General features: G+C 31.9%; 1 protein-coding gene across 1 annotated transcript in view; it reads left to right on the top strand.

The window, feature by feature from the left end:
* The window catches only part of LOC140040714 (separin-like), a 50,782-nt gene extending 31,721 nt beyond the window's left edge, over positions 1-19,061 (top strand). The window contains exons 12-21 of the mRNA XM_072086849.1: positions 439-640; positions 845-972; positions 2,727-2,863; positions 3,301-3,438; positions 3,593-3,754; positions 4,112-4,300; positions 4,720-4,937; positions 8,002-8,085; positions 18,126-18,290; positions 18,395-19,061. Coding sequence (XP_071942950.1) covers positions 439-640; positions 845-972; positions 2,727-2,863; positions 3,301-3,438; positions 3,593-3,754; positions 4,112-4,300; positions 4,720-4,937; positions 8,002-8,085; positions 18,126-18,290; positions 18,395-18,599 — 1,628 coding nt within the window. The 3' untranslated portion in view covers positions 18,600-19,061. The remainder of the gene's footprint in view (positions 1-438; positions 641-844; positions 973-2,726; positions 2,864-3,300; positions 3,439-3,592; positions 3,755-4,111; positions 4,301-4,719; positions 4,938-8,001; positions 8,086-18,125; positions 18,291-18,394) is intronic.
* Positions 19,062-19,489: the final 428 nt, after the last annotated feature.

Raw genomic sequence — 19,489 nt, 5'->3', positions numbered from 1 at the left:
CTTAATCTGACCAATTCCACTACTTTCAAATTATCCCAATCAATAGCGTGATTTGTCTGCGCCGCATGGTCAGTAATTTCTGATTGTTTGCGTTGCGATCGAGTGTACGTTTGCTCCAATACCAAATCAACGTCCTTTCGTGTTCTTTTAGTCGAGTGCCCAATTTCCGTCCTGTCTCACCGATGTATCATCTGTTGCAATAATCTAGAGGTCAACGGTTACATACGTGTCACTTTGAGAAAGTATATCCACATAATTTGTCAGCTTAGTCCATACAGTATATTGAATTGCTTGCATCAATTTCCTTTGTTACAAGAAATTATTCAAATTTCATATTGTTTGTTATTTTGACAATAAGATGTTCTGTATCTGTATGTACTAGGTATGCAGTGCAATTACATCTTAGTTGATCAAAACCTAATATCATATTATTTTCAGTTTCAGTGATAAAAGACACTCTCAACCAGGCCTATAACTTAATCAAACACAAGGCTCCTATCCCCATATTCAACCAAGTATGTCAGTTATTGGCCATGTGTCATGGAGATGTTGATCCTCAGAAGTTTGCGTTTTATCTCAATAAGAGCATGGCTAACACATTGAGACATCAGAAGCTTTTAAGCTTAACCAGACTGCATAGGTAAGTTATTTTCTACACTAACACTTTAACTATATATATTCAAAATTCATTAAATCGCGTAAATTGTTACTCGATGGTATATAAAGTTGGTTCATACGTTCTGTACTGATTTCAACCCTGTTTACTAAGTAAGTTGAGTTAGATAATTAGTTATTGACGGTTAAAATGAATTTATTTTAATTATTATGATGATTTTCTTTCCAGAAAGTTAAAAACTGACCATGACATACCTAACAATGAAGAAATTAACAAACTAATGATTGAAAAACAAATCTTGCAACTAAACCAGCAGGACAACAGTGTTTTGAAAATCACTCAGCAACTTCCAGAGGGTAAGCTAGGCTGGTGTATAACCTTAGGAAACATAAACATGTCGCTCCTCTTTTTACTCAACTTCACTGGTTTTAAGTACAACAATGCATCATCTACAAAATTTTAACAATGACTTATAAATGGCCTTGCTCCTACTGGGTTGTAGATATGAATTCATGTACACATTTGTATGGCGTCATCTGAATTAAAACAATTTTTTCTCTATCATCATAATGACATTCAACAGAGCGCGTCTCGCTTATCTGTGCCCAATCTTCTCTGACTTTAATAAGTTTTTTTTTAAAGTTTTTTATCAAATTTGAAAGAGCATGTCCCCGCGCTAAGTGTCCAATTTTCTTCCAAATCTTATATCTTTTTGCTCTAATCATTATCTTCCGAAATCGTCATCTTCATGTTTGATTTTGATAACGTCATCATACCAAAAAATTGTGGGTCTGTAATTTCACCTATATGCTACACTGTATATACTGTATTATTCTATGAAAAATAGTAGGCACAATTCAGCACTACACCTATGCATCAGGCCACATCAACTTTTTGCGCTCAATTTTAATGTATGTGCATGTTGCGTTTTTTTTTGTGTTATGTAGGTTCAACCCACTTTTATTTCCTCATCAGTAAAAATGTTAATTTACAATGCATTGCACTTGATTTTAATGTAATAGTATAATGCAAATACAACTGACATTTAACTTTCAATTAATAATAATAATTATCAACTCTCCCACTATTGAATTTTTAAATACAATAGTAAGAAAACAAAAACAACAACAAAATCATCTTTTCCCTCTATTTTATTCAGAGTGGAGTTGTGGCTTGGTGGTTATGATGCTTGGCTACAAATCCAAGGGTCCTGGGTTCAAGTCCTGTCATATGTCAGGATTTTTTTCTAATGACAATTTGCAACTCTACTCCCAAAGACTTGTATTAAGTCTTTGTTTATGTAGAGAATCTTGTATATATGTTTGTCTTGTGAACAGGATTGCCACCTTTTGAGGTTTATGGGTTATCTTCGGCAATTTGCCTAAAATGTTTATGACTGCCTTTAATTTTATAATACAAAAGGTTAAAATGGAAAATATTTAATTCACTTGACATCATATTTTCCAAGTACAAATTTCTCCCATGTAATTTCCTGACTAAATGCAAAACATGTTTCCAACATGGTGCAACATTTTACCCAGCAATTTTGTACTCTGCATGTAAATAACATATGCTTCTCATTTGCTCCTCATTACAATATTCACAATAATTGCAGTTGGACAAATTCCATAATTTAAGCTTACACGTAGTTGTTAAAATATTATGTAGCAACTTAAAATTTTAAAAGGCAACCCTTTTTATGTGTACAAACACTTAACTTTGTTTTTCCAACAAAGATTCCAGTCTATTAAACAATTATAAAGTTGGTTTTCCCATTTTTCTTGTGCAATGCATGACTTTAGTTATTACATTCTTTGTGTACAAAATATGCAAAGCCGTCTATGCATCTATGGTTAATGCCCAGTTCTATAACAACTTCTGATGTTTTCTAGAAAAACTTGATTCAGAGTCTTCCTTGTACTGTAATAGTACTAGGTTGCCAGATGGTTTGGCTAATACTGTCATGTTGCCTGCAGATAGGAAACCATATTGACATGGTTAGGAGTATACTACTGGAAGTGGTTTCTTTTAGAAAAGGGTTGTGGAAGATAAAATAATTATATTTTGCCATGGCTAATCCATAAACACATTAACTATGACATTTCTTTAGGATGGACAGTAGTTACAATGGCAGCTGTTGGTCTTGGTGTAGATGACACCAAATCCAAACTTAATGATGTGGATTGTTTGCTAGTATCAAGACTTGTCAATGGTTTTGATCCGTTAGTGCTTAAAATTCCAGTTAAAGTAAGTACATTTGCAGTACTAATTTTCTTATAAAATTATTGTTATGGAAGCAGGTTAGACTAAAGAATTGGAACAAGTTTTCTGTTTGACATCGCCAATCTTGTTTTGAATACATTACTTCTTTCTGGGAGGCTGAACAAACAAGATATTTTTTTTTAATTTTAATTTGTGCGAATTAATTTTGTGCCAAGACGATTAGATTTAAACAGATGATAATCATGTTTATTCTGTTGTGTAGCTTTGCATCAGAGAGTTATTAAAAATGTTCACTATACTCTTGCAAAATTATTTTCTTGGGAGTGTGTCGAACCCACAACCTCCCAGCCTGGCTAGGGTTCGATTCGAGCCCAAGGAAGCAGCAGGATAATAACTGCGTTGTAAAGTAGCTTTGCATGTTAAAAAATATTTACTTATCAGTACAAATCTGACATTTGTAGAATGATGATGATAGTAAACTGCTTAGTGAAATTGTTGCAGAGTTACAAGCAATCATTTCTAAAAGTGTTGCTAGTGCAAAAGAATTGGATAAGAAATCTTGGTGGATATCCAGACAAGGCCTTGACCAACGTATGAAGGTAACTGTTTAGTTGTTTTTTTCACAGAAGAAGTATAACTTTAGCTCAGCTTTATTTTCTACCAGGTCTATTATTTGTTTTGTTGCCCTTTAAACATTTATTAAGTTTGAATGGAATTTTTGTTTTCTAAATTATGAACATTTGTATTTTGTAGAATTTAATGGTAGAAATGGAAGATAAACTTTTGAATTGTTGGAAGGGAATATTTATTGGACAACCTAATAATACAGATACAGCTTTGAAATTATCAGTTGCAGCTAAGATACTTCAACAGAAAATATGTTTGAAGCATAAAATCAGCTTACATGCATGTCAGGTAAATTTCTTATTTGTATTTTCATATGCATGTTAATATTGTTTTAATTCAGCCTAGTGCTGCAATCACAATATTTTTGAATAAATAAATACAAAATTGTTATGAATGTTATATGATAAATATGAGAAGGTGGAAACTATACTTCAGTTAATGTTTTACCAGAAACATTATCTACACTATAGTAATGTTAATTCAGTCACTATTAATTGAATAATACAATTTTTGATAGCCGTAGAGACAACTTGTAATTGGCGAATGGCTTTAGTTTTAAGTTGTATTTGCCTGCCTGAATTTAGTAACTAAAAAAATACTGGCACTTGTCTACCTCATTCTGATACTGTAAAACAAATCTTTCAGATGTTACTACAATGTACACCCAGCCTAAGCTTCCAACAGCTGACATCTATATTATCTAGTGTGGCAGGATTAGAACGAGGAACTGACGAACTGCTTGCTGCTTTAGAGCTAGTCAGAAACCTGACAAAGACACTTGAAAAAGACTTAAAAGAAACCAAAAATCAAACTGTAATTCTTGTTCTTGATAAAGTAAGTGCTATATAAGTTTGGATGTAATATACTGTGTTCTATCTAGACACTTTCTGTATTTTAGATAAAGTATAATAGCAAAAATCTGATATTTGTATTATTTATTTATACTGGGTGACCTCTTTAGTCAAGTGGCAGTGATATACTAGTACACCAGGGTAACCCCTACTCGTCGCGAAAGATGTACTAGGTTCTTTAAAGTGCACATGAGCTGTGTACACTACGGTTTATAGTTCTTATCCAGAACCATGAAGCAAGTGAGCCTCGAATTACGGTTCCAATTACGCCTACTGATAAATTACCCAACACAATGGGCTTCATAATAATAATAATTATAATAATTATAATTATAATAATAATATATAGATACACATATTTATTATTATTGTTAATATTATCTCTCTTTTTTTGTAAATTAGCATCTTCAACAACTACCTTGGGAGAATATATCAACAGCAAGATCGCAAGTAATGTGTCGTATTCCCAGCTTAGATTTTTTGGCTTGCCATCTAAAAGATATGGAACTTGCATCTAGTATTCTTCACCAAGGCATTAATGTTGATAATACATACTATGTATTAAATCCAATAAACGATTTGGATAACACACAGTTAATGTTTCAAAAATGGTTTAGCAAGTAAGTGTTTCCAAAAACAGGGTTTTTTAAATTAGTATTATATTATTATTAACTACTGTAACATCGTGTGGGACAGATGCAATAAAAATCAAGTGCCTCAAAATAGGGCAGCAAAAATAATCACTAAAAAAAAAGTATGATTCCGCCACAGAGGCAACTCAAATGGAAAAATATTGAATATAAACTTACCTACAAACGAAAAAGTCTTAATGTATAGAATAACAAATGACTTAACTCCGACCTATCTAGCAAATAAATCCTTATATGATACTAATCTAAAAACGATGTGTGTCTACAGTAGTTAAACCAAATACAGAATATGAACGAAATTGATATAAACACAAAAAATGCTCTTTCCCTAAACAATTGTGTTGTGTGAATATTAAATCTAGGGTGTGCCTCAGAAAGTGATAATGTGCATAGTACATTTTGAATAGGAGGGCAAGAAATATATGAGCGGGACATGCACGTTTAACTCTGTCAATCAGTCGGCAATTTAAAACATTTCAATGATAAAATATGAATTGGTAATTTATAGAAATAAGATGCAAGGTATTTGAATAATAAAACTACAGCTGCTTACGGACTTGAAATCAGCACAAAAATAAGTGCACATGGTGGTGGTGGTAGGCGAAATTAGATTATACGTAGCTATTGGACCTCCGCTTATTAGTAGTAGTAGTATGTTCGAGTTCGAATCCACCATATGTGTACCGCTTAAAGCAAAAAATCAAAACTAGACCACAATGTAATTACAAAACTAGCAAAAAAGATACCAAACCTCACACAGTGAACAAAAAAAAAACTATAGTAAAATAGTTCTGAATTTTATTTTTGACACTTTGTTTCTTTTGTTTTTATAATTTGTTATTATATTTACGCCCGTATTCTTAAACCGCACTTTAGTCGTAGTTTGAGCTAAAACTTTAAAAATGATGTCATTTTAATTCATAAACCGAACTTCAACTAAATCGCCGACTAAATCAGGCCAACCTCGACTAAATCGAGACGGATTTTGATCGATTTTTTAGTCCTCGAGGGGGCAGGCTAAATGGTATTTAAACGAGGTTTATAACAGTCATTTGCGTTGTTATTTTGACCAGATATTGAAAAATGAAATATCTATTTTTATATTTGTGTTAAATATACATTGGTATATGTTTGTAATGTATGTATAATAATGAAAATCATCTTTATTTACAACCGTATACAAATTATATTATTTTCTTCGGGCAAGTCAGACTTGAATTACGTCACGCCATAGCGACAATGGGAGATGCGGAAATTCACCACGCGATTAAATGTTTAGGGGGCCTAGCGCTTTCTTGTCGCGCTATGAAGTGCGTGGTTCGTCGCGATCATACTTTGCCTAGATGCCTAGAAAATATGAAAGTTACCGTACCGCCATGGTTCCTATACCCATTTTGAAGATTTTGTTTGTTAATCAAAAGTACTTCACTGTTAAATTAATACTGATCTTGTTCTAATAATTAACGATTAAAATTATTTTTCATTGATTTTGTAAGAAAATGGAAAGTGATATCAATGCGCAAAATTTCATCTTCTCCTCAAATACTCTCTTGTCATTGGCCAATGTATAGCCTTCATTAAGTCAAACTGCAAACTTCGTTTATGAATAATTTGAAGTAATAGCTCGAACTACGACTTTTTCAAAAGTCCGGTTTAAGAATACGGGCGTTAGTCGTTTTTCATAAGCCAGTAAAAATCCGTTTCGCATGGCAACGAAATATTGAGGGCGCCGTCAAAAATATGACTGCGGTAAATTTGAGCGAAGCGCAGGTACATGTTGCTTGGGGCTTGGCTGCCTAGGCCTAGCGTAACATCAAAGCGAGTGAGGACTTTAAAAACTGCTATTTATCAAAATTGACCTGGAATTTTAGTAAATTACTTTAGTAAATTACTTTCAATAAATATATAATTATATTACAATCCTGAATCATTCCTGATCCAAATTCAAAATGTGCAAATATATCAAAAACTATACTCGTTTTGTAGTTACGAATATGACTGGTGATATTCGTCACACGCTTTACGAATATAAAATGGTTATCGTATTCGTAAGGTTGCGAAACCTCCCTAATACTGCATTTCATAATCGTAGATAGTCATGTCTTGTAGAAGATTCCAAAGTTTTTAATGTTATTTTCTACTGGAGAACAGTGATATTGATATTCTTATAGTCTCTTGTTGTTCTGTTGAATTTCTTAATTGTTGGTGGTTTGTCTTTAAGATCAACGATAATGTATGTTTTTTAAACAACTTTGAGTTGGAAACTGAAATTGTTGGTGTGTTCGTGAGACATATAGTTGCATATTATATGTGAGTTTTAGCCATGATTTAAACACGACCTAAACACATTGTTAATTGTAGTATATCAAACCATTTGGATTCATTCTTTTTGTGTGTATTTTTATTTTTATTCATTTACATTTTATTTTTTTTCAATGGTTATGATATTTTGCAATTTTTTTTTTGTGTGGCTGATTTGTTACTTTTGTAATTAAATTGTGATCTCGTTTTGATTTTTTTGCTTGAAGTGGTGATTCATATTATTTACACATTTCCCAGATTCAAACTTTAATGTACTATGCATTTACATCAATGGCCACATCATTTTACTCGCTGAGCTATCCATGATTTACAAATCATTATGTTCCAAGGATAGGTGTAATTAATTCAAACTTAAACGACGCGATCAATCGATACGGTTGGCCAGCTGCCAAGACTAAACACCATTTTAATTTTGCGGCTTGGTAGGGTATTTGTAGATCCGTTGCGGTACACAACGGAGGATGTTGCATAGTTGATACATGATGTAACAACTCGCAAAACATGGCCGCTGAGTCGTCAAAGTAAATTTATATGCCTATTGTGTGAGCACTTCCATTCAGCGGTTTCGGCAAAAAATTACGCGAAATTTATTAGCATAAATAAATTGTGGTTTTTTTTCTCATTTCAATGTAAAACTTTGTCCAGTTTGTTCATCATTTTGGTAGTTGTGAACATATATGTTTCTTTTTTAAATATGTTTTTATTTTCTTAGTGATCTATCTTGGAATGGAGTAGTTGGTCGTGGTCCAAACAAGGATGAGTATTCTTCTGGATTGACTGAACATGATTTATTCATGTAAGTTTTTATATAGAGATTTTTTAATATTGTTCTTGCATAAATATATTTGAATGAAATGTTTAAGAGCCCAAAACAATTTTTTCAAATAGATTTATATTGTTTTTCAGAGATGTAATTAATAATCAAGTTAAATCACCTCCAAGCAAAATAAACTTCAGAAATATGCGCCTCCTATTTATTTGAATTTTTACCCAACTATTTATGTTGTAATAAATCTTCATGTAATAAATTGTATTTTTCCATTTGAAATAATGACAGTATTCATATACTGTACAGTCATTGTAAGATCAACACAACATAGTAGATTAAATTAATAGTGCATTGATATTTGCATGTTCTGTTCTATTCTAGGGTATGTATCTAAAGCTAGGTCTGAGAGAAAATAAAGATGATTTATAAACATAATTTGCAAACATCACGCCATTAAATGATCAGTTTTGATTTCAAATGGTCAAAAGAAATTCTACAAATGTGCAAATCATTTTCTTCAACCAAAATCAGTTTATTAAAAATTAAGAATTCTAAACATCTCTAACATAATGTTTTCAATATATAGCCACTTATGTATATAATTGTAGTAATACTGGTTGAAATACAAAAACCACAATGATGTCCAGGGATGCAGGACTGAAATGCAGTCGCTACTTGCTGGAGATGGTAACTTCCATACCGTTGAAATTGAAGTTCCTTAAAGTTGTCCTCTTATTTGAAAAAAAATTCCAAAAATATAAGTGAGTTCATTAAAATGGATATAAAAGGATTTTAAAATTTCCAAAAAATTACTTTGTATGAATCTTTTTAATGTTAATAAACAAAACACAAAAAATTAGATTCAAATACCTAGTAAAACTTGAGAAATAAACAAATTAAATTTCGGTAAAAACGTCTGCAAAATGGCCGACCAACTGACACGATATCTTAAGTTTTAATTTGAACCCGGGGTTGTACACGGCAGCAGTCGTTATGTGATTGGTTAATGAATTTCAATACAGGCCAATCAGCGTCTCATCTCGTTCGCAAACTACTGTGTGTAAACAAAATTAAAAAAACCATCATACACGAGACTCACACGTTGCAAGCTCCCTGTTGCTGCTGTCGTAGAAAATATCGATAAAGTTGTGTCTGCAAAGATTGTACGTGAAAAGAAGAAAGGATGTATTTGTACATTTCACACTAAATCACTCACGCAAACTACAAAATAGGCTAGGTCTAGTAGACGATATAGTATCTTCTAAATTCACTAGATGAAAGGCCTACTCTAGAGTAGCCGCTGTTCGACCGACATACCTCAAGGAAGGACATGGACACGGCGACATAAATAAAATAGGTAAGCTATTCTTAAACATGTTTTTGGCTCTGACTTTTGTTATTGAATAATATACATACTAATAATTAAAGTGGGGCAGAGAGGCTTATAATAGTTTAGTACTGTAATTACATAATAACCTCTTTCTGTTACCAAAACAAATATAATACTATAGGTAGGATTGAATAAAAATGATAGTACATTTCCATCCATTTATTGGTATTATCTTTGCAGATTTGTGGAATCAACAGTACATGAAATGGCTTTGAAAAACTGTATTAGTACTACAATAGTAATACAATTGTAAACATCAACAAATTCTATGGTAAAAATAGTGTGTGAAATGAATTTGATTGAACGAATGTATCAAAATGAGCTTGAAACAAGCAGGATTTTGTTAAACTCAAATATATCTGGTTTTAAGTTCAAATTACATGAATACCTTGTTTCTACTATTATTGTTTAAATTAATAATATATCTTGTTTTCAGTTAATTCAGTCAATTATAAGTGCATTTGTCAAGTAAAATACCTTTTTTTCATTATCATATTGTTTTTTTACATGTTTCTTACCTTACCTTACTTATATGTTGCCTGGACCCACATTTTAAAGCTTAAGCTTCCAGTGGGGTACCCCTTTTCTTATTTATTATGTATTATTTTAGAAAATGTTATCTGTACTTTTGTTTTTATTTGAGCAATAAAATATTTTTTAAATAACAAAACCGTGACATAAATTACTTTTGAAGCCTGAGTGATACATTTTAATTCCATCAACACCAGCCAGCTGCATCATATTCAGGTGATGGATTATTTTTTAATGTCAATTGTACATAGATTTGGCTAAATAAAATAGTATATAAAAAATGAAGTACAGTATCATACCCAGACCCACTATTTGGATGGTTAAAAACAAACACTATATGATGCACTGCTACTAGTGTACTAGATTCTTAAATTTTTATTAACAGCATCAGTATGCATGTCTTGTAGTAGTACCGTACGATAGTTACAGTATGACTAAAGCATTCTATTATGCATAATTTACTATTCTTCATAAGTATAAGTCTATGGAAAAGGAAAATGAATAAGTATAGTATAATTAAGGGCAGGAAGACAAATGTATACCTTCTATATTATCTGCCTTCAAAACAAAATAATAATTTAGTTTAATGTATTATGTAGGCTTTATCAACAGATACTTTATTATACTGTAATAAATTTAAAAAGTTTGTTACCTTAATATTATGATATAAATGCATTATCCCGTCAATCAATTATCATATAGTAGAACTGTAATTATAGACCTGTAGGTAGGTAAGAATAAAAACTAATTGTTTATTTATACTGTATTAATAATATTGCATAAATTATCAATACCATTTTTAGAAGGTGAAAAACACCTTGATACAAACTCAAGTGTGCCTAACTAGGCCTGGCCTGTTAGACTCTTTATTGGAGGAAATCCACCTCTATTCACTGTCTCGGGAATCCTAATATTTATTTATAAATCTAAAGTCAAATTACTGAAAAAAATGACAATGCTGTGGGTATCAGTGGCTGGATCTCAATGGATATACAAAAAAAAAGCGAAAAGCTAAATCAAAACGTAAAACAGCCAGAAAAGTTAGCAGAGCTTTCGGGCAACACTAGCCCTTTATTTATATATATAATTATAAATCGTGGTAAATTTAACGCAGATCATGAAAGCGAAAGTGCTCGATACAAAATGTAGAGCCAAATATAAATAAATGATAAAGACGCTAGTAAATTACCAACTGAACATTTTATTGCACTACAGGCTGTTTCATGAGTATGAACTCAATCTTCAGGTGCTTGGCTCTGAATGATAGTCACAAGTGAATACAAAAAGCTATAATGAAGTTGTAAGGCAAACTGTTTGTGAACAATAGTATGCTAATTAGCAAGTACAACACATCTCTATACACATTTAAATGTAGATATAACGCACATAATAGTTCATTCCGTAATGTTAAATACAGAAACAGCACAACACTTAGCCAGTATATCTGGAAGCTAAAAGATGATAACATAAAGTATAACATTATATGGTGAATAATAAAGAAGTGTAAACCATATTCCAATGTTAACAAACGGTGTAATCTATGCTTACAAGAGAAGTATTATATCATATGCAAGCCTGAAACCAGCTCACTTAACCATATTAACCTATTAAGGTATCAGTAATTTAGATAATAGGAATTTGGTTAACAATAGACTGTCCAGGAAATAGAGATGTGTTTCAGAGCCAAGCACCTGAAGATTGAGTTCATACTCATGAAACAGCCTGTAGTGCAATAAAATGTTCAGTTGATAATTTACTAGCGTCTTTATCATTTATTTATATATATTATTATATACGGTGTTGCCTATGTGTATATACATAATACAGTAACACATTAACACCCTCAACAATAAATTTCATCGAGGAGCATGCATACGCTCTGGCCCGGCGGCTACATATCGTATTCAGCTAGCTAGCCGCAGTCACTACTAAAAAGGCCTATGCCTAGCTAGGCCATGCCATTTTCAAACACTATTTATTCGTCCAACCGTTTCTTTAAAACAATGTTAACACCCGTGTTGACAACATGCTGACCTTCCGATGTTTAATGTTGACGAATTTCCATCAATTTTGCTTTTCATTTTCACCAATAGTTAATTACAACAAAATAAAACTAATGTGTCAATAATATGATAATAAAAATTACTCTTGAGAGGCGCGGGAGAGAGAGGGGCGACGGTCATTGACTTGTGCGATTCTTACGCATGCGCAAAATAACTCTGTCTATCCAGCAAGACAGGCATGTGGCTATGAATTTCGTGAAAGGTGGCCTTGAAAAACGAAATTAAAATCCGTTTAAAAAAAATATGGTTGATAATATGAATTAACTTTATTCGATTAAGCTAACTTACTTATCCAAGAATAAAAATATCAACGAGATAAGTAATTACTACCATGCATTCCCGTCAATCAATGATTTACTCCAAAATTCCTATCTCTGTAATACAAAAATTACTTTTAGTGACTTCAAAAATGCTATTTTAAATCGGGCATAACATCCATTTTCCTAAGGATTATACCAATATTCATCCCTATACCATGCCTACTTCATCTATATTACTGTTGTTAATTAAATTGATTTAAAAATGATTTGCACATTTGAGTGTCTAGAAAACTAACACCTAAGATATCTTAGTTTTCTAGATCTAATGATTGGGTGTCTAGAAAACTAAACCAGCTAAAATAAAAATGTTTTGAACGTATTTGTAACGTAATATTTATAGATAAAATAATGTTAAAATACTATATTTTTAACATATTTTTTTGGTTTAAATGAATTTGTGGAGTTTTGCAAACGTTTTATGTAACGTTTAAAACACAATATACTGAAATAATGATATTTAAATAATGTTAAAGTAACAGGTTTTTTTTTGAAGTATTGTTTTTGTTTTAATAACGCTATTTTTTGTATTAAAAATGTTAATTTGTGGAGTTTGAATATGTTATATAAGCGTTTTATTGCAATGGGTTTTTACACGTAAATATAACCGAAATGTAAAATTTGATAACATTAGTTTTCACTATTATGATATTGTTCCATATTTCTATCTTAGGAAGATATTATAAAGAGTTTTAAAAAAAAATTCTGATTGAATTGAATTGTTTTTTATACTGGCCGACCTCTTCAGTCAAAGACTGGTCTACCAGAGGGCCCAGTTATGATCAGTGGCTGTGATAATACACCAGGGTAACCCCCTACTCGTCTCGAAAGATGTACTAGGTTCTTTAAAGTGCACATGAGCTATATGTGTACACTGGACCTACGGTTTATAGTCCTTATCCAAGAAGACTTGTTCTACCACCAGAACCATGGAGTTAGTGCGCCTCAAACCCCTGCCGATGTTATGACTACGTAATTACGATTCCACTGTTTTAACCACTACTCACTCAGTAGATTTTCAACTCAATTTCAATTGTACGCGGTCAAAGTAATTTCCGAGTTCACTGGTTCACCTTGCAACTACCTGGTTTCAACTAAGTTGGCCGTTAGTGGCTATAGCCATTTTATTTATTTTTTTTTTTTTCGGTGCGTGTGAAGGTACAGTAGTTAAAAAATAAAAATTATACTGCAAAATAATAAAGATCCAATTAAATATACGCCATAAAGCATCAAAATATATTATGGGGAATAGTATTATAAATTACATATGGGAGATCTGATGATAAGACATTTTGTTTAAAATCGAAATCCCGATAGCCGAGTTTTATTGAGTAAGCTGGCAGGAATAACTGTAGTAGGCTATCTGTGTCCTGTTAGGACCGGGATGTCTGCCCATGTTGCAAGCCGTCTAAAATGTTTTCCTTCTTGGGCTGAAACGGCCCACTTTGTCGCGGAAGTTAGTTTCAAAAGATGTTTAAATTAAATAATGTATTAATTATTAGGATGATATTTCCTCCCAAATAAAACATCACTTCGAATAATAATTGACCCTCCCCCCCCACCCCCTAACCCAACTATCTAATAAATGCCCATCCACATTTATACACACAATGTATTGTATTACGTTATCAGCCAATGGCTGCTGTTTTGTATGTGTTTTTAAACCTAAATAAATAAATAAATAAATTATATTATAGTAGCTTTTGTTATTCTTTTTTACCAATTCATATCTATTAGAGGATTTTATTTGACTATAAATGTTACCATATTAAAACTAAAAAATTAAGCATATCCCTCGAATAAGCACCTCCCTCAAAGGAACCCTACCAAACAATAAGCACTACTTTAAAATGTTATTAATTATCTAAGACACTGTGAAACGGAGTAGGTTTAGTTTTACGAATGTCAAGCATTTTCAATAATGGTAACCGACAGAAAACGTACAAGGAGAACATCCTCTTTACCAGAGTCATTATCATTCCTACACTTCCTAGAGGGGGAGCGAGCTCACCCTCTAGTTTTAACAATTTGTGTTATAACCTTTCATAAGTTAACGTTTTAACTTTATACCTTGTCGCTGTACATGACTTCAAATGCATAATACCCCTTTCACACCAAAACTCCGGAGTGTCTCCGGAGACACCCCGGGGTTTATGACCATTCGAAACGTCGAGAAACTCCGGAGATACCCCTTTCACACCAACCTCTAGCAACACCGGGGTTTATAAAATAAAATTGTAAATGTCGCCCTCTATTTTGTTTGTTTACATAGCGACGATCATTAGAATAATTTTAATTAACAATATTTTTAATTTAATAATTACTTTCAAAAGTCTCAGAAGTAATATAATGTTTTATTGATACTACTAATTATTTTTTAAACCCGCTATATATTTTGTACAAATATTTAAAGTATTTTGAAATAAAACTAAAGCAATGAGTGATCGTGTGAGGATGACCTTTTGACCCGAAACACTCCGGAGTTTGATGTTGGTACCTTTCACACCAAAACACCGGGGTGTCCCCGCAGTTCGCTCTCCGGAGGATGTTCAGCTGTTCAACCCCGCAGTTTTAAACTCCGGAGTTGCTTGATTTTACCTTTCACACCAAACAGCGGGACGTCAACTCCGGGGTGTCTCCGGAGTTTTGCTTTTGGTGTGAAAGGGTATAAGTGTATAATGTAATTAATCACCAATTTAATGAATACATTGATAATCAAAATATTACAATTCTGCACAATCTGTGGACGTTCTTTGCCTCTCTTATACCCTTTTTACACTATCGACTGAGAGAGGAACACGAGTTGAACTCGGAGGCAATTTCCATTTACACTAGCCAAAAAAACTGCGAGATGAACTCGAGTTGCGCCCATTTACACTACATCGATCACCCCGGTGCTGCCAATCAAATCACTATTGCAAGTGCACACGTGGAACTTAACTGACTATGGTTTAAACGTTTAAACACTGGAACATATCGACAAATCTCATGTTTCTAAGATAATGATATCAATGTTTCGTCTAAAACAATTAAAGCTTAAAAAATCATTGTTTTAACAAAAGCAAACTGTTTTAGTTCCATTGTCATTTCCCTTTATGTTTTAGAAGACGTACAGTGTAATGTTGTCACCTACATCTCCTACATGAACTTGAAAAGGTTTCTAAAAAAATATGAACGAGTAATTAACAGAGTAATGGGAAAATTAAATCATCATCCAGATCATGTTCGGAACAAACGTAATCGCAAAATTTAATGAATGTACATCATTTGTCTCGAGGGTCTATTCTATTGATTTGTGGCTCAGGTCATGATTTTGTTCCACTGTACCGTAATTGGAATAACCAATAATATTATTCAACCAATAATATTATTCAACCAATAACATTATTCAACCAATAACAGGTTTAATTTGTACTATCCAGGCATTTTCAGAATACCGTGATAATGATGTAGTCTAAACTTACTTTTTATACTCGAAATATAGGCGTTTTCCTTTTATTAAGAGCGACCAGATGACCTCAACTAAACAAAACTAAAAGAAAAATAAATTTTAACAAAAATAGTCATCTATAAATAACAAAAATACTAGATTCATTAAAAAGCCTCTCGGATGATTGTTGACGTCATCAAAACTTGATCGTCACATGGGCATTGTAACATTTAAAAATCGTTTTTTATATGTTTCATATTATCATGAGAATTGGTGTTAATATAGTTACAATAATTATGTTCGTTACCGGTTTTTCCTTACCGGTTTTTCCTTACCATGAAATAGCGATTTAAGTTTAGCTGTGCCATTTTGATACATTTCGCCAAAAAAAAAGAGTTTTATACATAATATTAACGTGATGGTTTTACTTTATTGGAGACACATGTTTTGTAAAGTGTTTTTTTTTTTTTTTTTTGCAAGAAGTTTTGTGTTTGCTGGGAAGATCTGGAAAACTAAGAAAGATATCTTAGTTTTCTAGATCTAGGAAAAAATTTTTTTAATGGTGGGTAGTACCATTATATCAAGGGTAATGTATGTTTAGTGACTTTTTAATGGTTAGAATTAGATTATTCTATTGCCACTAAAGGGGGTTTATTTTTAAGATGTGGATGAGATTTCCAGTATACAGTACATATTTCTGATGGTGCACATAATATACCTACACACAATTACAGTATATAAAGAAATGGCAAGCTCTTATAACTATTTCTAGTTGATTTTAGACCATTTAGTGTTATTTAATATTAAATATTTTCAGTGATTGTTTTAATAATTAGCTTTCTTCTTGTACATATTTAGCATATTACATTATGTAATGAACAAATAAATGTAAGGTATATATGTTTGTTTTTTTTTCAAACTTGCAATGTTTTTATCACAAATAAATTAATACAAAGTAATTTGAAATTAATCTGCCCTAGTAATAAAAAAAAAAAGAATAAATAAATAAATAAGAAATAATATTTGACCTTAATTTTAAATGCATTTGTAAGAAAGAAATGGTGGATAGTAATACCCCTTTTTACAAATGTTTATATTTAAGCAAAATATTTTAAATTTATTTGTTTAATACATGGATGTAATATGCTAGATAAGTACAAGAAGCAAGCAAATTATTAAAATAAATAAATCACTGAAAATATTTAATAAATAATACTAAATGGTCTGGTTGTAAAATCAACTGAATGAAATATTTGCCATTTCTTTAACTGTAATTGTGTGTATGTATATTATGTGTAGACAAGAATGGCCTGTATGTACCACCAGAAAATCTATAATTGTTTACTGAAAATCTCATCATAGAAATAAACCCCCTTTAGTGATAATAGAATAGAATAACTCTAACCATTAAAAAAGTCATTAAAATATATTACCCTTGATATAGCGAGATAGCTGAACGTCAAACTATCAGGTTTTCAATTTTAAAGTACAGTTTGCGTCAGTGATATGATATTTTATAAATTAAATACAATACTGTATTAATCAGATATTTTGCCGTGTGCTAATTATGTTTGAAATATTTTGAATTAGAATGCAATGCTGCAAGTAGTAAGTACAGTAGTAAGAACAAATCAGTATATTTTGAAGGTAACATTATATAAATAAAAACATTATTAAAAAAAAAACTTTACAATGTAAACTGTAAATAATGCATTTTTCGTGAATGTATACATAGTTCTATCTGTTTAGACCTAATGATCAGTGTTTTAAATGCAAGGAAGGCATTGGAATGTTGATCGTTGTGTCTGAACACCTTAACTTTTAATACCATGGATTCCCGTACGCCTTGCGTTAGATAACAAACCTAACACCGTGAGTCTGAACATACCCTAAGATATCTTGGATCTTAGTTCTAGACACCCTTCAAAGCAAAATGTTTGCACAATTCCAAATGTGGTTGTTTGCACAAACGCGACTTTTTCACTATTCACGGCTCAATAAGGTCAAATAAGTAAACTCATTTTTTATGAATAAATGTGCTTCTTACACAGTATTTATTTTTCCAATATTATAATATATATAAATCCAAAGGCAAATTACTGAAAAAATGACAATGCTGTGGCTGGATCTCAATGAAGGTAGACAAAAAAAAAGCGAAAAGCTAAATCAAAACGATAAAGTAAAACAGCCAGAAAAGTTAGCAGAGCTTTCGGGCAGTGTTATATATATAATATTAGAAAGTACTGTATAAGCCTTATAGAGTTAATTTTGAAGGAGTTAATTACCAAATTGTCAAATATAATTATTTAATTGTGTATATATTTGTTTCATGTAAGATATTGTGGTCATGGTTCTGGTAGCCAGTACTTAAATGGTGATGATATTCAAAAGATTAGATGCAGAGCCCTCACAATGCTAATGGGTTGCAGTAGTGGTAGACTCAAGTACAGTGGTTCTTTGGAAGCAACTGGTATGGCCCTTAACTACTTAGTAGCTGGTTGGTAAGTAATGTAATCTAATTTTTCTAGTATCCTTTTTCATAATGGATTATAAGTAATTTGTTTTCTCTCAAAACCTGGAAACTTATTTATTTTTTATTTTTCAGTCCTTGTGTTGTTGGAAATTTATGGGATGTAACTGATCGTGATATTGATAGATTCACAAAGACTCTACTTAAATCTTGGCTGGAGAAAAGCAAAGACAGTTCATATATTACGGACTACATACTTGATGCTAGGAATGCATGTAAACTGACTGCTCTCATTGGGTATGCTCCAGTTACTTATGGCTTACCGGTTTATTTGAAATGAGACATTTCTTGAAAAATAAATATTAAATCTAAATAATGATAATGTATTGAATATTAATGCTTTTGACATTGATGCAGTGTCCAGTATTGTTCAGTTAACTTAAATAATTTTATATTTATGTCAATTTACTACATGGTATGCTAATGTTTTATCTGTTTCACTGATGTTATAATAAAAAATAAAGTTGTTTTCAGTAGAAATTAAAAGTGCATCCAAAGTGCGTTGTCAGTAAAATACTGGAAATATTTTGAGTCTAAACAATAATTATGAATTGGAAGCTGTTTAGCAGACCTGAGAAAAAGGGATGGGTATAATTTGAACACTCAGTTGAGGAAAAGTCATGAGCAGATCCAGGATGTTCCAGAAAAACTTTAATTTGAGTATCAACTACAAAATACTAAAATGACACTACAATTTGGATTCAAACTCAGAACTTTGTGCTTGAAATGCATATTTGACATAATGCATACATATATATATATATTTTTATTTATTGAGATAAAAGCAGAGTTATATAAAATATTCAGTAATTTCGGATTAAAGATAACTACGGAATCGAGTAAGCAATCCGTAAACTACTTGAACGTAACGTTTAATTTGCAGATTGGGAAATACTAACCATATAGAAACCAGGCAACCAACCCATTTACATAAACATAGCCTCTAACCACCCTCCTGTGATATTAAAGCAGATCCCGGCAGGAGTTAATAAGCGTATAAGTCAATTATCAAGCGACGAAGAAACATTCGTAAACACCAAGCAACTATACAGCGAAGCACTTCGAACAAGCGGACACAAAGATAACTTATTCTACACCCACCACACTCTGCATCGGGTATAAGAAGAAACAGATAGTCCAGTCCCTAAGGGGAGAAAAAGGGGTGGGATG

This window comes from Antedon mediterranea, chromosome 2 (genome assembly GCF_964355755.1).
Source record: "Antedon mediterranea chromosome 2, ecAntMedi1.1, whole genome shotgun sequence".
In the NCBI taxonomy this organism is placed as follows: domain Eukaryota; kingdom Metazoa; phylum Echinodermata; class Crinoidea; order Comatulida; family Antedonidae; genus Antedon; species Antedon mediterranea.
The sequence above is the reverse complement of the archived record's forward strand: the minus strand, read 5'-3'. Positions and strand labels throughout refer to the sequence as shown.